General features: G+C 38.5%; 2 protein-coding genes across 3 annotated transcripts in view; both read right to left on the bottom strand.

Annotated features, from left to right (window-relative positions):
• Positions 1-6,529, bottom strand: part of dennd2c (DENN/MADD domain containing 2C) — a 29,389-nt gene extending 22,860 nt beyond the window's left edge. For both annotated transcript variants that reach the window (XM_063895473.1, XM_063895481.1), the window contains exons 1-2: positions 5,316-6,529; positions 932-2,001 (exon numbers count right to left, since the gene is read on the bottom strand). In XM_063895473.1, coding sequence (XP_063751543.1) covers positions 932-1,806 — 875 coding nt within the window. In that variant the 5' untranslated portion in view covers positions 1,807-2,001; positions 5,316-6,529. The remainder of the gene's footprint in view (positions 1-931; positions 2,002-5,315) is intronic.
• Positions 6,530-6,642: 113 nt separating this feature from the next.
• On the bottom strand, positions 6,643-19,975 carry ampd1 (adenosine monophosphate deaminase 1 (isoform M)). The gene is made up of 15 exons (XM_063895493.1): positions 19,788-19,975; positions 16,171-16,336; positions 15,630-15,783; positions 14,383-14,548; positions 13,660-13,879; positions 12,822-12,951; positions 12,507-12,701; positions 11,889-12,020; positions 11,536-11,699; positions 11,238-11,364; positions 10,849-11,012; positions 10,050-10,170; positions 8,591-8,764; positions 8,127-8,237; positions 6,643-7,459 (listed from the first exon to the last, which is right to left on the bottom strand). Exons 1-15 carry the CDS (start codon positions 19,807-19,809, stop codon positions 7,304-7,306), a joined length of 2,202 nt encoding a protein of 733 aa, XP_063751563.1. The 5' UTR covers positions 19,810-19,975; the 3' UTR covers positions 6,643-7,303.
• Positions 19,976-23,790: the final 3,815 nt, after the last annotated feature.

The following is a 23,790-nucleotide window of genomic DNA, read 5'->3' as shown; positions in this document are numbered from 1 at the left end:
CTGCAGCAGTTCTTTTCACCCTCTGTCTGAAACCAGAGCCCAGTCTGCTCTGATTGGTTAGCTGGCCGACTCTGTTATCAGTATGTTAAGAAATTAAACAAAGGACTGCAATTGCTGTGTTTTAGGCAGTGGGGGGGGGGGGGGGGGGGGGGAGAGAAACTTCCTCTGGAAGGAACTTTGGGATTTTAGCCTTTGCAGACCATTTACATGGACAAAAACCTACATAACACACTGAACCATAAACTCTAAAGAGTATAAAAAGTAAATCGGACCCCTGCTCTCCATAGCAGTATGATTAAGCCCCAAAAACCAACAAAACATTAATTTTATACATACATATATATATATATATATATATACACAACTGGGCACATTTTTTATATAATAAATAATCTTTATATCATGAGGCTTAAAAAGTATTTGTTAATTTAATTGATAGTCAGCATATTATCTTTTCTCTCAGTGACTCCTGGACAGTGTTTGATGATAATGACAGACAACGGCAGGACAGTTACAAAGAACTACATTACGTCACCTAATGAGTTCTGAGCTAAACGTGAGCATGGGCTACAAGTTATCTCTTGTTTTGCTCAGCCTTCAGTGAATGAGAGAAAGCGAGTGTGAAAGGGTGTGTGCAAGCCTGTAGATGATGACCCTGGACCCGAGGAACTAGGTCACATCCAGACAATAGAGAACAATGCTGCCTGATATCTAGTGACATCACGCGCAGACCCCGGTCAACAATAAGACTCCTCCTCAGAATTGCTCTAAAAACATTGCTGATATTACATCAAATCTGTTTTAGCAAAGGTCAGAATATTTAATGTGCATTTGTGAATTCACGTATTCTTTCAACAGGAGCGTTCTTCATGAAAAAAATGATTCATATTAAACAAATCACTGCAAGAAAGCTTTCAGTGCATTGACTCACCTGTTCTTTTTATGCCTTGAAAGCCCATTAGTATTTGCAACAGGACACGGAGGAGGCGGGAAGTTAGGTGGGTGGGCCACCCTCCTACTCCTCACGTTGGAGCGGTTGTTGTGAGTGGATCTGCTGTCATATCGCACCGTGCTGTTGTCGTTGGCTCCCTGATACTCGAACGTCCGCAGAGGTTTGGGAGGAGGCTGAACTTCACCTGAAGAGTCCCGGCCTTTCTGCCAGAGCAGCCTGTCCCCCTCGAGCTTACGCCAGAAACCCCGGGAAGTGTAGAAGTTTCCAGCAGGAATGTTGTCATCTTGGTCATCCATCGATAGAGGTAGAAGTTTAGGAACTGCGTCGACATCCAAGATGCGACCCGTCTTTCGGTCTCCATTGGCAGTGAGGGTTGGTTTATCTGTAGTGTTGGCCTCCACTTTAGGGGACACAAACTTTTGTTTTACAAGTGGTTTATTCCCCGGGGTTGTGGTTGAAAATTCTGTGGAGCATTTCTGTAGAGGTTCGGACCTCCTACCGACCACATTTTCAGCCCGTGCTGGGGATTCCCGAAAATCCAATCCCAGAGTCATAGATTTGGAAAGGTTGGGTTTCGCCTTAAGCCCCCCTCTCGACCCCTCATTGGGACATCCGTTGCCAAGGATCTCTCCAGACAGAGTTCGGGATACAGTCGGAGGATGTGCCTTCACGCCGGCATCCTGGCTGCTGCCCTGCTGGCTGCGACCTTCCCACTGGGAGATCTTCTGCTTAATGTTGATGCCCTGCTCCTGAGTAGGGGGCCTCCCCGACTGCCGAGCCACAGTGGCCCCTTTTTGCAGGCGGTCGACTTCACCACCCCCTCGCCTGCCCTGCTCCAGCTTCAGAGCCAGCATGTTGAGAGGGGGCAAGTGAAGGCATCAGGGATTTCCTTGCAAAGACGGACAGGCAAAACCACGTAATCTGCGGTCAAATAATCCAGAATGCAGGAACGGCACAAGGGTTATGGTTGTTACTGATCCTTTATGTCTTTATGAGTCTTTCTGTGCTAGCATAGTGTCATTTCCCCCGTGGCTCCTTTTGTAAACAACCTAAAAAGAAGAGAAGGCACAAATTACTAATCAATTACTGTACTTACAAGCAAGTCCAGGCAGCACCTCAAGGGGTCAGAGGGACACAGAGGCAACACAGGAGGACAACATACATCTGAAGCCTTCTACTACTTGTAGGAAGGGACAGAGAGGGTCAGGAAGGACAGGCTCCTGTCAAGGTCGGTGTCCAAAAATAAAATCCCGGAAGAATCAGGAAAGACAGTGACAGGAACAAGGTTACCGCAGATTTTTGCTGTTGTGCGTCTTGAGCTGCCCCAATCCTGCTTCTCTGGCCTCAGGGGAATTCTCTCTTCTCTGTAGACGCTGTCCTTATTCGCACAGCTGGCACAATACAAAATGCCAATGATTGAAGGAAATCCAATTTAGTATTCTGGCAAAGCTGTCTTTGAGATGAGTGGGAGGAATGTGCATTTTTTGCTGATTTCAAAGAACTTGAAAGGCAAGAAAACACTTGATTTTCAAGGTAATGAGCCAACTGACAATTAAGCCAATGATGGAAAACTCTTTAACCACACCTGCAGTTTCTACGCAGTGGAACAAAAGCTTTTTAAATAGTGTACATTTCATCAGACACAAGATAAAAACAGACTCTGATTAAATTATGCCTTTGAGCTATGATTAGATTAGATTAGGTTACAGAGCCATAATCTATGGTCTGCTACTATCACACACTTGATGTAAAGTTCTGTATCCACCCCTTCTCATATTGCCTGGTCCGACATCAATGCTGCACTGTACGCTCTTACACAGCAGCTCCTGCATTGCTGGAACCAAACCATTTGGACACGTTGCACATTAGGACCGAGGCTGGGAGAAATGCGGAGAAGGGGAGACATGGTAAAATTCCACTGCACAGCTCATGATCATAATAACGCTATGAGCTGCATTCCTGCAGAGACGTACAAGAGGGGGGCTTGGTGGAATAAATCTAACCAGAGACAGTCGGTCAGTCAGTCTTGCAAGTGACGCCTTTGTTTGGTTTGACCTAAATCAAATATATGCATGAACCGGAATGCTGCTCAATCATTGCCAGACCCCGCGATGACAATGCTACTCCCAAACTGACCCACTTGCGATATTTGTCTGTGTGCGGTACGTTGCACAGGAAGGCATGGGTTGCACTTCCCGAGCTGCAGGAAGAAGGATCAGCAGGCTGTCCATAATTATGGTGCAGAGAGATTTGCACCCAGTAGAAAACCACTGATTTGAGCTATGTTTGGATCATCTACATTCAAACCCTGTGATAGTAATCAAACATTGACTTTGAAACACTGTAAATCCAGAACAGCTACTTGCCGAGTCCAGTAACATTTGCAAGCAGTGTCAGTTTCCCCTTTCCCATGGTTAAAGCAAATGTTGTTATTGCAGTGAGGCAAACCATGAGGTGGTATTAAATGACAAATCCGCAGGTTCAAAATGAACTTCACTGACGTTTTATTAGGCCGTCAACTCTGCAGAAAGGTAACTCTAGTGAAACTCACTGACTCATCCACGTAGAAACCACACGCAGGACCTGTAAAGCTGAAGCACCCCGTCATCAAGAGGCAGGTAAATCAAACCTAATTGCTCCTTCAAAAGCACCACAAAACGCCCTCCTGACGACGCGCGGCATGACACAACATGTTGTAGGCGAGGTGTTGCACGCCTGTGGTTCAACATCAACAGTGACAGTTAGAGCTATAATAAAAGAAAATGTGGGTTTGCTAAATGCCAGCAAGAAAGGACACACCAAGATTAAGTGCATAAAAATGACTGATCAATCACCACTGTTTTGGGCAACACACCCTTTCATTTTGACAGTACAGTTAAAAGAGTGATAGTCCACTTTAACTTCACACGTTCCATCATTTGTTGTGGATACCACAGTGCTGACAAAGTCTTCAAATTATTCCATAAACTCATATACTAATAATTAAAAATAGACTTATTCAACTGAAGAGGCTTTATTATTTTCTCTGAAATGGAGAAGTGGAATATCAGCAACTTTCAGTTATAGTCAGTTACTCATTAACTGAACTGCTTTACATAAATGTGACAACACGTGCAGAAACCTGCTCTCTCTGCCTCAACGTTCAATGACCCCTGAATGCAATCTAAGTTTGTCAATTCCTTGTATTGCTGTATAACATAATGTAGATAATCAATGACTTCACTGCAGTAAAGGGTTACATGCAGAAGGAGGAACAACTTTCACTGTTGTTTTTATGGGAAAACATATATGTTTCCAAACCCCCCTTTAAAACCGAAGCTATTTTGAAAGTTATTTCTTAGTGCAACGCATTAGTTCAATACAAATGTTATCACTTCACTGACTTATTAGGAGCTACTTTCTATTCGGCCTTAACAAAAAGCTAAAATAACTAAAGTGGCTAACTTCTTAACAGCCTCACCACCAGTTAAACTTTTTTAGTCGTAGAAGTTTTAGAAGAGTGAAAAGTGGTGTTCAGTAACATTACTCAAGTACTGTACAACTTTTAAAGACTTGTACTTTATTTGAGTATTTCAATTCTTTTACTACTTTGTAATTCTACCCCACTACAATTCAGAGGTAAATACTGTATTTTTACTCCACTACATTTATTTAACACCTTTGATTACTTTTGTTTAATGATATGAAATATAACCAACACTTAAATAAGATTTGTATAAACCTGGAGTAAAATTCACAGGCTACCCTGCAGCATACAAACTAATTAAAGTCAGCTGCACCTTTACCAGCTAATATAACACTCTTAAGCATCTATGATTATGATAAAAAATATACATACATGTACATATTTATTATTCTGAAATGGATCTGCAAAAGATGTTCTTTTACTTTTTTGATGCTAATAATACCTTTGTACTTTAACTCGAGTAACAGTTTTATTGCAGGACTTTTAACACAGTAATCCTACACTCTGGTACTTCTTCTTTTACTTAAGTACAAGATGTCAGTATTTCTTCCAACTCTGATTACATTTAAAAAAAAACAGTGTTTAAACTTTTGGAGACATGCCGGATTGAACAGCAGGATTTATTTATACAAAATCATCATGCTTGATACTTAGTTTGACTGAAATATCCCCCCGGCATTACACAATATCAATAAACCTGCAAGTATTGGGAAAACAAAGCAGGGTAACTAGTTACATTTGATAGCTGAATGAAGCAGAACACTCTTTACGTAAACGCATGCATTGCTAGCTAGCTGTTGAAGAGACACTAACCTAGTCACCACAGTGATAAGATATCAATACTCATTCCATAACACCACATGGGAAGAAGCGTACATTACATGTGTCGTAACTTACCCCTTGTAGTGTAAGCAAAACGGATGCCCTATCCTCATATTTCTGTCGATAAAATAAAAAAAGGCAAATAAAATCCGAGTAACGTTATACTCGCTGGCATCGTTCAAACCGGAGAGGTTAGCAGTCTCACAAAGTCCAGGCGTTATAGTCCACAGATAGTTAAAGTTAACTTATTTTAAAATACTTTCATTAGAAAATACTTTAATGTCGCACAAAAATGTGTCCACTATTCTAATAACTAGACACAACAACAAAGGAAGTGTCCATGGACTAGAGAAAAGTGAAGCACTCCTCGCCCTCCTGCTCAGCTCAGGACAGTTAGTGTCAAGTCAGTAAGAAAAATAACTACTTCCGGTTACAACTTCCACAATAAAGGTCTTTACTGACAAGCGCAAAAAATGTTTAACATTCCCCACGTTTTTCTCCAACTGTCGATGTAAAATTACACAATTAATGCTGTACCTTGATGTTCTAAAGCTTAGTTTTTATTTATATATTTTGAACAAATATTGTAAGTGTTAAGTAATTGATTTTGGAAGTACATTTATTTTCATTAATAACTGCAGATAAGGGATATGTATTCAGGTTTTGTGTCTGAATTTGTGATTATTATTTATAGGACAATAACTATCATATCAGTTTGGAAACGTAAATTGCCATTTTAAGTTAAAATGCGCTTAAGAAAATCATGAAAAACGGTGTGTAAAAATCCAATATGCCTGAACCTCACTTTTCCTACTTGTTTATCACAAGTGAATGTCATTTTTAAGATCAAGTTTACCGTCGACCAATTCCATATCTGATTTATTTATAGTTCAGTTTCTCTTATTTTCTTGGCAAGTTCTTTACATTCCGGTTGTACTCTTGGTGTTTACGTCTAGCTTAACGCAGATTTGATTGTGAGTAAATTTGGAAGACAAGAGCGAAGACGTCATCACATCCACTCCTGCAGCTGTCAATGATGAATAAATACTGTTGTCTTCAAGTGTCATGGGAAATATGGAGATTGTGTTTATGAGTTGCACCTGCGAGACTTCACAAGCTAATAAATATGAATGGGGACGTTACGAGATTTGAAACTCCTATAAATATAATGTGTTCAATCAGTTTTAACTCATTTCAAATTCTCAATGCCAGATGTTCAGCAGATAATATTTTCAACTAGGCTTTGAAAAGCACTTAATCGTTTTTACAGTGGAGAATCATAGCAAATGATTTAGATTTGTTCAGTAGTTATTTCATACCATTGTACACAAAACTAAGAACCTACAGTGGTTTTAGTCCTTAATTTAGTCCTTTAAACTTTTAAAATAAATCCAAGACATCATTTATCAATCAGTATTTATTGGGAACAAAATCTAGCTGAGATATAGCTAATGTTGACCATTGTTGTTCCAGTTGTTCCAGTTGTTCCAGTTTCGATGTTCAAAGAAATGAGGGGTGTGACTTCATGGGAATGGCATACACCATGAAAGATCTTTCACTATTACAAAAAGTGATGCATGAGACAACTCAGACCAATACGTTCATTACTCATGTATATTTTCCCCTTTCATTCTGCTGATACAATTAAATGTTTATGCAGCTAAACTCTTAAAGTTTTAGTTCAGTTTTAGTTCAGCAAAAGCCAAATCACAGAATCAACACAAGACTAAATCCTGCTATCAAGTAAATATTATTGCAATGTAGTCCTGATTCATTTATGAAATAGGGAAGCTACCACTCAAGACTGTTTTCATTTTATATTGTATTTCCTTTCATTCTCATACATGATGTTTCTCCATATGGAATACTTATACTGTGGTGTACAAATCAATTGAAGAAGGTGTACAGATAACGTGAAAACAAAAAGTGTCCTCCTCCAAAGGAGATAACATCAGTGTTTTAGAGGCTCAAGTTTCTTTAAGATTCAGTTGCTTAAGAGTTACTTTGAAAAACAAATGTAGAAACGTTTCTACATCACATTAGAGAGATTAGTTTGAGTGTGTTTACTCAGACTTCAAGCCTTCTTTGATGCGGTTGAGCTCGTAGCACAGGGTCTCATAACGATAGGCCATACGGATCTGGGCCACGTTGGTTTTACGGATGTCGTTGCCCTCGGGACCCTCCTTCAGGTAGTCTTTACCAAGGAACTGTTTCTTCTCCTGGAACACGGAAAGAAAACAAAGGCATGTTTCAGTGCGTGAATAAATACTATGAAATCACAACATGATAACCACTTCGATTTAACAACAGCCTGTACAATGCAGATTTCAAATGAAGCTTTTGAGTACAGAGACCCCTCTGCAATTCTGTCGCCGATATTAAAAGAAACACCCATTTTACAGTATATTAATTTGGTGTGTTAAAAATGTCAACTAAATATAACAAAATTTAAAGGAATACTTCACCGATAAAGTTGACATTTATAAGGTTTAGCAAAAATGCGTTTGGGAAGTAGTGAGCACATTAAATATGACTTGGTTTATACTGTATGAGTAGTGAGTTATATAGTTTTGCTGAGTGAAACTTGGACTTCATTTACTTCATTTCATTGAGAATTTCCATTGTTTTTGGAAACTCTTTGACGTGATAGCTACTAAATTGCTCGGACTCCATTCTCCAAAAAACATTCAAGACTCGCTTTCCATGCTGATAAATCTTTACCCTTTATAAATATATATTTGTACTCATAGACACTTAGCTGGGCTTTAGTGAACAAAAATGGCAGTTTTCTTCAAGATTTGTAAATAACACGAGGGGAGTAATTGATATTCAAATGAATGAATGGAGGTAAAGTATTCCATTAAAGCTCTCCATCAGGTGTGTTACCCCATCAGACATGGCGCTCTGGATGACGCTGTTCCTTGAGATCTCACACATGTCGCAGGTACTGAGCTTGAAGACCTGGGCTGCAATGGCGTACTCTTCCATCAGGGGTTCCTGTGGACACAAAGATCAAGACTTAGACTCTAATATTTGGATCACTCCAACTTAAAGTTCCTGAGTTTAGTAGAGACACAGCTACCATCAGATAGCGTAATAGGGGTTGTCATTACCGGGGAAGACAGCATTTTCCAGGGATGGCAGTGTTTGTTTAGTTAATTTTGCGCACAACTGCATACTCTACATGTTCATTCAATGCAAATCCAAGTCTATTTCCATTTGAGTGTGCAACAATTCCTTTGCATGTACAATGTAAGTAGAACTAAATGTAATCATCTATAGATGTAATACAATACTGATTATATTTAGCACAGCATGCACCATTGTCCCCTCTCTCCATGGGCTCAGACCTTGGTGTAATGGAACTGCATGGGGTCGTCTGTGGACAGAGAAACCACCAGGCCTTTCTTGTGGAACTCCAGCAGCGGGTTCTTGGCGTATTCCAGGAACAGGCTGTTGTTGCTGAGTGGGGACATGGCGATGGGGATCTGGGTCAAGTAGTACAGGTACTGCAGCACAGGACTCTGGGGGTGGAAGGGTGAAAGATATATGATCAGTTTACAAGATATAGCTCTGTCAATTTGGGATATTATTAGTCAAGGTCTGGTATTTTGACTTTCTTGCTTTTATTTTTCACGGTAGTCTAGTCACTCAATGAATCAAACTTTGTTTCTATAGCATCTTTGAAGTTAAAAGGCTTTCAAAGATGATAGACAAATTGAAATCAAGACACATGAGTGCAGATCATGTAAAAAAAAAGAAGAAAAAGGCACAGGGGGACAATACAAATTATGAAAATGTTATAAAATAGATTTAAAAGTTATAGTAATTAACAGCTTGAAAATAAGAATAATACAATTAAACAGTTGTAGTATTTTACAACAACGTAAGTAAATAAAATATTGTTAATGTCTATAAGCCTTTCTTAATCAACAACCAGGTTTTTACATTTACTTTTAAGGTTTTCAACACTTTCAGCTACTTTTAGATCCTCAGGCTGTTTCCACTGCCTGAAGCATAATAAATAAGCAAAAATGAGTTTACAGGTATTAAGAATTATATTACCCCACTGGTTTAAAATCGTCTCGCCAAACGACTGCAGTTGAAAATTTGGTTAACACTGTTGTTTTAACAGAAACTTGAATTGGTTTTCACTATGAAAGTGAAAGTTCATAAGAAATGAAAACAACTAAATCCTGAACATTAATACAGGTAATAAGATCCAGGATAACACCCATTTGGATCTATATTTCAAACATCAAGCCATTTAAGAATGAAGCCTTAATATCCTTTCAGAGATAATAAAATACCATCCAGAAAGATGATGATTTCAGATAAAAATGTCAGATTCAAGGAGTAGGTCTTTTATATATTTAATTGGGTGCGGAGAATAAAGAAGATGTATGGAAGGTTGTTAGAACAATACAAGTTGTAATTAAGGTAAAACCTTAAAACCTAGAATAATAGGGTGCTTCTATTGACTGATTGTATTTCTAAATGTAATGCCAGCATCTCTGTATTGTGCCTTAAAGGTATAAATAATATTGGTAGCTCACACAATATCTATAATGCCAAAAGATGCCAAAAACAATGTGAAAAAGCGCTGTATAAATCCATAACATTTTGGAAACCTAGCTTTATTTCCACAAAGATGCTCCTCTCCCTGGTTAACAGGTGTTCATTCCAGACTCCAGACGATTAAATAATAGGAGTTTTTGTTTGAAGTATGTATGGTATTCTAAAGGCAGCTATGGTAGTCTTTGCTAAGTGAAGCTGAATTGACTTTAAGAAAGTGATTGGAGCATTTACCTTCTTGAGGTTGAGGCCGTGAGAGATGTTGTCAGCAGTCATGAAGGCAGCCAGCAGATGGGTGACGGCCCCGGCTTCACCGCAGTGAGGCCTGAACGTGAAAGTGTTCATCCCCCTCTCTCTGTAAAGCAGATGATAAACAAGTGTTTTACATCAAACTTACTGGGGGCATTCTACAGTAGCCCACAAAGGTAAAGGAAGATGCATTTCTCCTGTGTTTATCACACAGGAATTTTCTTAGTTCTTTACATACTGTATCTTTCTAATTTGTGAAAAAGGTGGGGAACAAAGCTGTGAAATGAAATTCCTTTTAGCCAGGTTGATTTGTTTGTCATTGTATTACTCACTCAGCCACATGAGGCTGTAACAGACAACTACCCCATGTTAAAAATAGGATAAAAAAGATGAATGTGTTATTCCAGTCAAAGGTCAATTATTCCATCAAATCAAAACGTACGTAAATATATTATGTGCTAGAAAGTTCTGTAACATTAGCGTTATATCTTTCTAGCAAACAAAACCTTTTTTTGCAGATGGAAACATTTTTACACTTTTTTTAAAATCAAGGAACTTCACCTGTTTAAACCCAATTCATAAACACAAGAAATTAAAATAATTAAAATCCAAATTAGAAAACCAGAAGGGCCAGAAATACATTTTCCTCACATGCCTCTCAGGGCTTCCATATTTACAGAGATAATATGTAAACAAATGAGGCGAAAAACATCATGAAAAAAATTGTGTTTCTGCACTTAAATTAAAAAGACAAACACTTTTTTTAATAGAAAAAGTTGCTTACCTACGGAGCTGGTTGAGAACTGTGATGTTGGCATACATATAGTAGATGTAGTAGGTGTAGGAGGGGTTCTTGGCGATGTCCCACTCTTCTGGTTTGGGGCTCTTGGTGCAGAACATGTGACCACTGTGCTTGGACTCATCATCCACGCTGTCGAAACCTGTCACCTAAACACCAGGGGGCAAACTGTGATTTATACAAGGAATAAGGGGCTTTACTCTGGAGCTTATTCTGGGGGAATCCCTTTCACCCCAGTCATTTTCATATAGTCTGCAATTCATGGAGGGGAATTCAGTCCTTTAACCAAGAAACAATTGAGTTTCTTGTTTCTAAGATGTTTTCATTATCATTACCCATTCATATTTTTCATGACTTATTAATTAATGACTCACATGCTGGAGGAAGATGCTGAGATCGGGGTTGGAGTGTGGGTCGATGGTGGCCTGGAACACTGGAAGGAAAATGTTCTCCAACATCTTGCCAAAGTGGGGCACAAAGTTCCTGGCTCTAAAGATGTCGCTAAGGTAGAAGAGGGACAGAACAAACTCATCAATTCTATACATCTTTCACTCAGTCGGACTTTTTCAGACTTTCAGGGGGGTCAAAATAAACTTTTTCTCAACATGATACATAATTTGTCTGACAGTTGGTCAAACTGCAAAGAAGAAAAAATCTACATTAAAGACTTACTAGATCCTGGGAATTTGAATCATCCATTTGAGGTTTGGGGAGAAGACTCTGTGCCTGACAAACCAGCTAGAGAGCTTCTCCCACTCGCTGGGGTTGCAGCCGTAAATAGACAGACGAGGTTCAGCATACTGGTACTTGGCCTCCTCCAAGTCATTTGCTACTTCCTGGTTACAAATAAGTCAAATCAGGACCAGATCACATGATGTTTGGCATATAGTTGATTATACATTTGTCAGGTATATCTAATTTCAGAAGCTACTTTGGTTAGATAAATATGGATCTTTAGTTATCATAGACTATTCTTCAAGAACGTTTTTTCTGTGATGTTTCTTATCTTTTCATTAACAACTGACCTTGATAATGGTGGCAAAGTACTCTCCACCAATGTGGTTCTCTGTCTTCATGTACAGGTCACGCAGCTCACTGGCTCCCACAGGGTTGTACTTGGCATTAAACTTATCGAAACGCTGGAAGGTTTGTCTTCCCTTCAGAGAAACAACAAGAGAGACAAGAAAAGACATTTAAATCATATCAGGTTAAAAGAGGCAATGGGACAATGGGATTTATTTATTACATCCGCCAAGGGTTATGTTTTGGTTTGGTTTGTTGGTTTGTCAGAAGGATTACAAAAAAACTATAAGTCTGATTATAATGAAACTTGGAAGTGTGTAACATGGGTGTACATTTAAGACAGTTAAGTATTACATTTTTGGTCACATAGGGCATTTGACTTTTAAGGGGTGCTGTAGTAGTTCTACATTTTTTTAAATCATAAAACCTTAGTCGATGTTCTCAGCTACCTTTACAACTGTAACTCCTCAAAGCTATTAAATACTTGGGTATTCTTTAACACAGTCAGAGAACCGCAAGTTCTCATTTCCTTTCTTTGGTTATTGAATTTGGACCAATGTATTTGAACTATATTGCCCGTTCAAATCTAAACCCCCCAATGTTTCATGTGAGTAACGTACAGCGTGCACATCCAGGGAGTCCACAGTGAGGTCATAAGGATGCAGGTGGAGGGACTCAAAGAGCTCCTTCATGGTGACCTCTTTCCCGTTTAGCTTGTGCACGATGCGGTCAGCGTCCACGCGGTACGACCTCTTGATGAAGCGCAGCAGGTGCTTCTGGTTCATGCAGGCGGCAGCGTGGATGTGGGTGTCCACCTGTAAGGACAGAGAGATGGTGGAGGGTGGATCACTGAGGTTTATGTAGTGTAGTAACAATGATTGGTCACAAGAGGGAGCTAAAGACACGTGGTGTCCATGCAAAATTTTGATGGCTACCTTCCTGCAATTGTAGAAGTCCCTGTGGGGGTTTGACTTCAACTCCTTCATCTCCTCCATCTCATTCAGCATCTCGTGCACGTTGAACTTTGACATGAGGAACTTGAGACGACGGTGAGTGTAAGTCTTACTGAAAAACAAAGAGAAGCATATTAACTCATTAGATTCATTGTGAGGTTATACACATGCAGCTGTCAAATAGCAGATGTGCAGACAAGTTTCATTAGGGTTTGTAAGTATAAGGCTTATTGTACATTTATAAAATGTGATAAGCAGTCAGAGAAGAGGGTAATATTCTGCTGACGTGTTCAATTAGAGTAAAGGTAACATATATATATTTTTTTGATATAATTCATAGGAAAGTTTCTTTATGCGAAAAAAGTATATTAAGATTTTTTTGTCAAGGACTCTAACATGGCAAAGTTAATTTGTGGTGTCTGTATTTGTTTAGTTTTTATTCTTCTTATAAATGTGTGACTTTAACCCCATATAAGTTTTTTCTTTCATATCCTTGATTTAATAAGCTGAGAGAATATTCAAGTTTTTTCTAGTAAAATTGTGATTTTTCTTTTGTAAATGTATGAATTTATTCTCAAAGAATATTCAACTTTATTCTCATAAATATACAACTTTCATCTTTTTTGCGCCACTTCATGGATCTCCTGTAACGGCTTGGGTTAAATTATATAATAGTAAGTCAACCCTGGGTATCATCTACTTGACATACATTAAAAGAACGGTGTTGTACAAGAAATATTGGAGGAACAACAGAGATTGTTGAGACATTTCAGTAATAAAAATGTAAAACAGAACAATCAAAGCATTTCAAAGGACTCACGTTGGGCCCTGTGCAATGAGAGCAATGAGGAAGTTCATGTCGTCAATGAAGGTGTTGTAGTCGGGGCAGGGCAGGTCTTTGTGCTCATGTTTATCGGCAGCAGCAGCATCGTTGTACACGTAGATGACACCATCCTTCATACGAGCAACGTATCCCAGATTCTTTGGCAGGGTGTTAGCATCAAAGGGGTCTTCTCCGTTCTTTGGAGGAGTAGTGAAGACTGATAGAAGGATGCAAAGGTAGAATGTAACCAAGTTATTTTAGTGAAGAACAATTCAATTGAATCCACGTCCATTCCCAGACCAGCACCAGTGAACTTAGAGTCAAGTACAAATCCATAGGCATTAGAGCAGGTCAAGAAAGTGTTCAGAGCCTTTTGAATGTTTTTCAAGCCCATTATAGCCCAAGGTGTCTTTTTAACAATACTCCTCTATTCTCCTGCACAATCAGCTTGTACTGTATGAAATTCCTTCTAGTCAATGCAGGAAAAAGGTTAATAACACACTAGTAGTTACAAATAAAACAGCAGTTGTACCAAAGTAGAAGTTCTAGTCCATTATCAAGTCTTAGACAAGTCCATCCTTTTGAATAACTCTTCCTCAATAATTAGTTGGACTTACCATACAAATGATTCATAAAGGATACCCAATGGTAAAGAAAACACATTGATAATTCATTTAGTTAAACCACAGGTTCATCACCCTAATGAGCTTTCCTTCTCACCTGGCTGCACCTGATCTTCAGGTTTGAAAGACTCTCCCTCGATTTCACACAGGTACTCGGATGTTGTTCGTGGGAAACGCTGGTAGGCAATCCTCATGTACTTCTCCCTGATGGTCAAGGCACGGTACAGACCCTTACAGGACAGCTCAAAGTCATCCATGGTCACCTGATAGTTGGATTTAGAAGATGTTACAGATTTAAGAGTTGTGGCTATGCCAGCCCCCACACTTGTGCAAAAGCCTTACTACAAAACGTAATGAATGATTTGTGACGGTTTGATTGAAGGGTTAGAGGAATTTTAGGGAAAACATTTTTTAAAGTTAACAGTTATCTGTAGATAACACTGTCCCTATTTTGCTGTTTGATTCAACACGGTGCATTCAAAAAGCTTCCATGTGCTTTCTGTTATATTTAGTTTTATAGTCAGTATTCTTGAAATATATCTTAATTAATGTGAGGTTTTAAGTAGGATAATGCCGAAACATCAATAAGCTCCTCCAAGGTGTTTCTCTGCTTGTAAATGTCAAACCGACAGTCATGAAACTTAAACCCCAGCCTGCTCTCAGATGAGCTCCATTCATGGGCCTCTGTTAGTGAGAGGGAGGCTTCAAGGCCACCAACCCACAGACATGTTTACTCAGTGAAATTTAAAGTCTGTATCCAAGTCAACTTGACCCAACTCTAGTTTAGGAAGCTTTGGTGAGCAATGGTGACATATAGTAAATGCTATGTCAAAACACATTTGTTTAAACTTAAAGGAGGTCAATTTCCTGTTGTTATGCTTGGCTAAGTTAAGTAGCTGTAAGTTGTATCCATTATTTAACTTTTGGAGAAAAGAAAAGAAGAAAAAAGAAAAACAAGCATATTAGGAAAAAAGTCCTTTAAATCAACTTACTCATATTAGGAATGAATTAACTTTCTTCTTTAACTGAATGTCCAGTAAACTAAAATAAATAAAGTGATCATATTATCAAACTCTCCAAAATGTGTTTGTCTTTCAAATTTGAAAAGAAGGTACAAGGTAGGAACTTATTTGTTGTTCCTATTGTTGAACCTTAGACTCCCTGTTGAAAATGAAAAAAGAGACTCAGTGTTCAGTAACAGGGTTACATGGTTGTTGTTGTTGTTGTTGTTGTTGTTGTTGTTGTTATTATTATTATTTACTGAACTTGTTTGGGCTTTAACTGAACAGGCTTTAATTTATGTGAAAATCCCCCACTTTAACTTTGAAGGAAAATTTAGCATACCCCAGAGGCGTAGTCCCCGATGATGGCCACTCTCTGGAAGTCAGGTACTTCCAGGTAGGTGGGTGTCTCCACTTCCACTGACACTACAGTGGCTCCACCTGCCTTGCCAGAGGCTGCTGGCAGGGACATGGTGTGGCAGTGCTGGTGCCTCTTGCTGTGCATAAGGATAAAAAAATATTTGGTGGTTGGCTTCACCTGATGTCAAAATGTCTGAAATGTTTTTTTGTGAAAGCTAAATACATTCCCCTGAAGACTAAGTATATTAAACCTCAATGGGAAACGTTGCAAATTTTAAACCCACTTTATATCACTGAAATTGGAAAAACATTAAGTCGTCCAGCAGGATTTTCAGGCAATTATTAAGGACTCTGTAACAAGGAAGGTATACAAACATGGTTGCCCATACCAGCCACACTGCAACAATAGAAAGACTGTTTCACATCTGTAAAGTTTCCCTTCAAAGTATTTTATTTCTTTTCACAGTGTGATTAGTTTGTTACGACACAAGCACAGACTGACAACATATGATCCCCCATCTCACCGTTTCTCAGCATCATCCTCAGAGTGCAGATGGTGGGCCATCTCCATGTGCATGATGGGACAGTCCTCATCCACATCAAATATAGAGAGCTCATCGCGGACATCTTCACTTTTGGTCTCCGACGCAAAGACCTGTTCCGCGAAGGCCCTCATCTTATCATCGGTCTCTGTCAGGCACAGCATAGTTTGTTTGATTAATAACAGGAATTTATTCTGCTTCAACCAATTCATGCAGCACTAAACTAAATAGATTAAGGCTACGGGCCACAAACAGAAGCTCTTGACCTCTAATCTATGCTGCATGAATATGAATGGAGAATGATTAAGATTCTTGACGAATGAATGGTGCACATGACATCCTACATCTTCTTGTGAAAAAAGGGCACATACATTACCCAACCTGCTGTGTACAGACTCCAGCACATGCGTTGTATACACGACCAAAGATTGAATCAGCAACTACAAATCTGCAATCCCTAATTCCAGTTGGGTCCCATGCACTTGGAGAAAACTACTATATAAAATACTATACACTATATGACATGGCTGGACTCATATGCATAAAAGTGTGTTAGGGCCATTGCAGGTAAAAACATTCTATTCCAAGTAATAATCCAGGAAAATAAATCTGAGTTTCAAAGATAAAAGTCTTACATTTACAAGACTTTTGGGGGGATATTTATGACATTAAAAAGTTATTAAAAAGACATTTTTTTGTAAATGAAGAACTTTTATTGGGGAAATTCTATATTTTTTGCCTGAATATTACCCCCCTGACCCGGCAATTTTTTTTAACCCACAATGGCCCTAATATTTGGTCGTAAATAGAATTTTCAAAGCTTCTAATTAATTAATTACAGACCCAGTTTTCTTATCATCTCTCACTGTATATTCATCATTGTAATTGTTATTTGCACCCAATCCATCAGGATGTTAGTGGGCTGATTTGATAAGAATTTGCGTTGAAAGAATGACAAAAAACGAGGGTCAAGGTCCACAAAGAACCAAGCTATGAACAAGTTCTGCAACAAGCAAAACAAACAGTACACTACAAGAGTGGCATTTCTTGCTTTACTACTTTCAAACTAAACCTGTTACATGCACAGTCTAGCCACGAGCCAAAGCTTTCTACTCTAAGACACATGGCACATATGGCCAAAGAGATTTTGGTATTTCACTTCTCACCCTGGATACTTACTCTGACCTGATTACGCCCACCAAGAAAGTAGTACCACCAGGAATAGGAAAGAGAGTGTTAGAAAAGCATTGGTTAGAAAGGTGATACAAACCAACTGAGTGTTACAGTAGATGCATAAGACAATTTTACTGCTGTATTTGTTAATTTATCACATTTTAGATACAGACTTTACCTTTACTTAAATATGAATGAATTAGCGATATAGAATTCTCATTCGAAATACATGCAATTGCAGAAGATAAGGTAATGAGCAATTAAATGAGGTATCGGTACAATGCATACACTTAATGGTGAATGGATAAGTGGAATTAATGTAACATACAGTTTGAGGATGAATAATGGAGGAAACATGACTTGTTAAGTGGAATTTACATAATGTTTAAATGACAGCAGCTGGACAAGACCGTTATTGCATCTTCATGACACATGCATGATCTCGTGGTCTCAGTCCTTCTGGGGACGTTTTAGATCAAATATGCAGGATACTCAGGTGATGTGATTCCATGACTGCACCGATACCATTACGAAACCTCTCTGTGCATGTGAAGATGCATTTCCTGTTTCTCCCTGGCAGTCCTCAATGGGCTCAAACAAGTCTGAAGATCAATTAATTCTTGTCTGTGCGCTGCTTTGCTAACTGATAAGCAGTCCCATGGTGGCAGAGTCATTTATTAATATAAAGGTTCACATTGAGTTCAGTTATGTTTGCTGATGCTCTGTTTGTAAGGCATCTGATACAAATGGAACTGAAATTGAATTTGAACAATATATAATAAATGGTGTCCATTCCAACTATATTCATTTTTTCCCCATTTCATATGGTCTGGTGTAAACACCCAGTTCATTTAACAAGATCCATATTATAGGTTGCATTCAAATAGGCTTTGGAGAAAGAATAGGCTACTTGTAGATGTGACTGTCTCACATCTATCCATACTGTAAATCATGCTTTTTAAATGCTTCTCGTCTTTCCCAAACTACTGAGGAAATTTGTCAGCTCCCTCCCTCCCTCTGATGAGGAAGCAAACATTCCCAGTCAGGGTGTGAGGGTCCAGGTTAGAGGGAAACAAAGTGAGTGTGGTGATGCCTCAAGCAGCCATTAAAAGGGAGTAAGTTCAAAGAAAAAAAAAAACAAGTTTCAGGGACTATATACTAAAAAGGAATATGTAACAGTTAGCATCTATGACGTGTTTCTTGACATTGTTTAAAGGCCAAAAATCAATACAGTAAAAAAAATCTATGTGGCTATGTTGGTATTTTGGTAAACTGGCCCTTTAATATAAGACTCATCGGTCTTTATCATTCATACATTTATTGTCAGCTCTCTATGCCTGCTTTGGCAGATCGTAAAAGCTGCTTGCATGGACTGCACGACAACACCGGTGTGGAATCCTTGTCATAATGTAAGCAACAGGTGGCAACGTGGTCTGAAAAACACGCTCCACCAATACCTGCTAAATAATTACAAATGCCTATTAGTCGTGAAACTAAGCTCTTAAGGCAGCAGCTGGCTAGACCATTGTATTTCTATTTTCTATCCTTTGAAAAACTGTTAAAGGCATAATGTGTCATTATACCTGGCAGTATGGTAAGTCTATAATTAGCAATCTTTACAACAGCATTGTATTAGTAGTAATGGTGAAGCGTTTTTTAAACTGGGATTGGAAGAAAAATGGAAAAAAAGGTCAAAAGTAAAAATTAACCTTTGAGAATCTGCTGATGCTTCAGATCAATCAAACCTGTCTCTTGACATTTTGACAGCTGATATTCAATTCCTCGATAGAAAAATAACCCCAGAGATTTATAATATGAATTTTAAATGCTTTAAAATGCTTAATTGGAATTGGAATCACACAAATCACAAAGGTTAATGTCATTTTCATTGAGTTATTTCCAATAATGAGAAGATAATGACACCTTGCAATGGCTATATTTTAGTCTGAATTGACTTCATATTGGAACTATATGCATTTTAACCCCAAAGAACCTGCCATTAAAGCTGTCAGTGCCATACATTAGACTGACAATCTAACAATGGCTGACAGATGGGAATGTATTTCCTTGACAGCTGTTTATATTACACATAGTAAGAGGCTTGACACTTGTAATATGCATTCAAAGCATATTTGCAAGTTCTGCCAGTTCTCACTTCTATTCTTTCCATGCATCCCAACAAGCAGACATGAGGGTGGCATTTTGACCGAAAGGTCAAGTTTTTTTTTAGTTATACATGTTGGTCAAAACATCTCATGGAAAAGCATGAAAATAATAAAGTGAATAAAACATTTATAGTGAATGCTTCCTCACTTCCTCAGTTCATCTGTATAGTCATGTAATTAAACCTCTCGAAAATGATATCCAAATGCTCTTTGTAGATGAGTGTAAACGTTCAAACCGAGAGTCATTCTGCCTATACTCACCTGGCACTGAGACTTTAGGCATGGTGATGCTCTTCTAGGAAACGCTCCCTTAGGACTGAAAAAGGGTGGTCAGCTACTGTGCCACTGTAGGAGGGAAGAGTGAAGTCCTGTGCCGGGTCTGTGCAATATTAAGCCCCTTCAGCCTCTCATGTGTAACCAGAACCTGCTATGCCCACTAGAGACACGCCTAGACCTAACGTGTGAACACATATGTGTCCAACTCTATTTTAAGTCGTCTATGTGCATACAGGAGTCCCTGAGAGCTAGTGTGTAGACAAAGAGTGTGTGTGCAGGGGGACTTGAATTATAACACCCTGATAGCTATGCACATGCTCTATGGGTTTTTTCTGATGGGTGTTAATGACAAAAACACTTTTCTATCTACTTTCCAATTGTTATTGTTGTATGAAAATGTTAAGAATTTTCTAAAATAGTTTAAAAAAACGTTCTGTTTAAAAACTTTTTGGATTCATGACAGGCCATTTTTAAGACTACTAATTATGGGTATCGGTAAAACACACTGGACAGGACAAGGAACTGATGACGAAACAATCAAATACTGGAAGAGATGGTGAAGACCACCTAGATGCAGACAAACAAGTAGAGATCCAGTTCTTCCTCTGACTGCAAGATTAACTATATGGTAGGAACTCACATCACATGTTTACTTTACTGAAGACATGAATGCTAAACAGGGCCTATAAAAGGGTGACAGGCAGTCACAGGCTGTGGGAAGAACCAGCAAACCGAGATAACTGACAATGAAGTATGGCTGACATGAATGAATAGATCACAGTCATTAGGATCGCATAATAAGGAGGTTTTAAAGAGGCGACAAAAAGACCACAGAATGGGAAACGAACAGGATCAGACTTCATCATGGCCGAGTTAATGAAGGCAGACATAGAGTTTTCATTAAAGAAAATGACTGTTGAGGAAATAGGCGCCAGAAGGAAAATAAAGAAGACATAGACCAAGGGCTAAGGATAAGCGCACAGATGAAAACAAAAGAGAAGAGGTGGACTGGAAATCATGTATCAAGGTGCAAACCATGGCGATTGACTACAAAAGATAGGAATACTCTGTGAAGGTCTAATAAATCATTGAATTCTCATCCGATGCTGCCATTCGTTGATTTGAACATGAACATTGACATGAAAACCCTGAATTGGACAATGGATCATTGTGCCTTGCATGTCCAGGTAGTGTTATATTTAAGCTGAATTTGAACTTAGATTCTAACATGCTCTAAAACTGACAATGCTAATATGGTGGTGCTCAGCCGGTAGTAATGTTAACCTTGTTAACCTTCATAGTTTAAATGTTCGTTACTTAACACAACGGATGTCATGTTATCAGGTATTTGGTAAGCCATATAGTTGTTTTTATCTGGTAAATTGACCGGCTGATAGCACCATAGGAAAAATCGGAGGTCAGTAGGATCCATCCTCATGGAAGCGCAAGTATTCCATGGTAATCCATTTAATAGCTTTTGAGGTGGTTCAGTCTAAACAAGGTGTTAGACCTACCAACGTTTCTACCTCATGCAATGAGCGTGGTTAGGAAGTAGAAACGAAGTATCTACTGTACCTAAAGGCCCTGTTGACAGGTGGAGCAAGCACCAGCACAAATAAGATGTCCCTTATTACCATCAATCCCTAAGGAGGTTACTGGTAAAAAAGAAATCAATCAAATACATATATATTTAAACCATTAACAATGCCAAAATACATCATTTATACTCAAATATCCAGTTTCCGTATTATCTTTATACATCCTGGTTTTCATATAACCATCTCTGGAACTTCTGCCACTTCCATATAATGAAGGTTAATGGATCTGCAATTGTTGTCTCCGTTACAGATCGACATTTATTTTCTTCCAGAAGCAGTATGCATGGTACTAATCCAGACAATGTGCTGTCAACAACATTCATGAATTATTTCTTACATTTCTACTGCTGTTTTATGTATTTGTACTGTATGTGAGTTTTGAGCACCATAAACCATTTCATTGACCTCCAATATGGTGGGGGCAAAGGTCTTAGAGACATGTATTTAAAAGTCTCCACAAATACAATTTAAAACCAATACTATCTTGATTGTTCGATACCAGAAGACGTAAGTAGATCAATACATCTTGTGTCATTTTGGGTTGTGAGTGAGAAAAACTGTTGCTCATCCTCATTGCACAGACTTTGCTATTCACTTACTATGTAACACACTTCTGCTTCTCAGTTCATCCTAAAACGCTGTGCAGCACAGAGACACTTAACAAGCCATCTATTTTTAGGGAATGCGATCCTAAATGTCAACGTTCCTTCAGTGCAACTACTGAAAGAGGTCAAGTAAGAAATTGGCAGATGATCATTTAAGTCGTTGTTAAAATACCACACAAATGATCTCACAGGACAATTTGTAAATTCTGATCTTTTTAAGATAATGTGTTATGCATACTATTAAAATGTTTTTGTTTTTTTAAGGGATCCAGCTGTTCCAACAGTTTTGAAACATTATCTTGAACCCCCAGGGATGAATCTGATCTCATGTCTTGGCTGTTGTGCAGTTTGGACAGTATGTTCTCAATAAAAATACTTCCGAGAGACGGAAAGAATTTTCTTTCAACAAATTGCAATTTCTGACAATTTGGCTTTAGTTGTTAGTCTCCAATAATAAATTAACTTTGTTTTTGAGGATTTACTTTATGGTGAGTGCTTGAATTTATGATGCTACATTTCAGATTTTGACCACAGCCTTCCCAAAGTTGGCTAACTAAAATGAAGTTGGACACCATCAAAAGAAATTGGCAACATTTGCACAGGCTGATCATTTCTTTTCCGTGATCTAATGAGTTCTGCCTGTTCTTCGTCATGAATCTGAGAGATTAACGGCAGCTGACCATCTGGTTTACATGGGCAAGAGGGAGCAAAGATTCAAGTTCGCCATCTCATATTACCCCCTAGCATCATCACCTGTCAGACATTACCAAATTACAACAGGTGCTCCCCTGTCTAGCTCCCAGTCTATGAGTTGTTTGGGTAGTGTTTGACCATGTAGACATGTGCAGTGGCTTTTCTAAAGAATTGCTCATAAAATAGGTGAAGCACAAAACACTACAATAAATCAAATACAGAAAAGACCCATCAATTATGCATTTTCAATGTATAAATAGTACAAGTTGATGTCATATAACAATGTTTTGTTTGGAACATATTACTGGTGTCAGCTTTACTGGTGACTACCTCATGCCTGCATGTGGGAAGATATCTGAAACCTGTGCGCCACCATCAACCACACAGAGAGGCCTGACTTAAAGCAAAGTTCACTGTAGCAAAACAGCCACTTTAAGGCATTTTTATTTGGTTAAAAACTTGACAAAAACATTTACTTTTGGCTGTGAAAACCACTAAAAAGTTGTTGGGCTCCTGATAAACTTTACCATTGATTCTCTCATTATTAGAAACTATCTCTGTTTATAACTCAGACAAACTGTGCAAAGGGAAATACCATTGACATCTTGTCCATGGTGAATAACATCTAGTAGTTTGTATAATTGTATTAAAATAAACCCAGTCCAGTAGTGCAAAAATGTTGAGGCTGTGTTATTCTGAATCCAACTTTCAGTAAATGAAAAGAAAGATTTTATCACAAAAAGAGATACATTTCCAAAATGTTACAAGTAAAATGCTCTTGATTGATAATGCACTGATTTGATTGGATGACAGTTCAGAATATTTAGCTGCACAGACTCACTGAGGAATGTGCTTGATAATAGTAATAGCTCACTGGTCCACAGTTTACATGTTTAAATGTTCTGTTTGGATTGTAATCACCCTTCCTGTTGGAAAGATAAAGAGGAACACCCAGATCTAAATACAGCACAACAACATAAACATTTGTGAATGCACGTATACAGGACCTGTTTGTTTTAAGCAACAGCACGTTTCAAAAGGTTGCTCCACACAAAGCACTGTCTTTGATCCTAGTTATGCTAGGACATCCTA

The sequence above is a fragment of the Eleginops maclovinus genome, chromosome 1, assembly GCF_036324505.1.
Source record: "Eleginops maclovinus isolate JMC-PN-2008 ecotype Puerto Natales chromosome 1, JC_Emac_rtc_rv5, whole genome shotgun sequence".
Taxonomy (NCBI): domain Eukaryota; kingdom Metazoa; phylum Chordata; class Actinopteri; order Perciformes; family Eleginopidae; genus Eleginops; species Eleginops maclovinus.
This window is presented reverse-complemented; position numbering and strand designations above follow the sequence as displayed.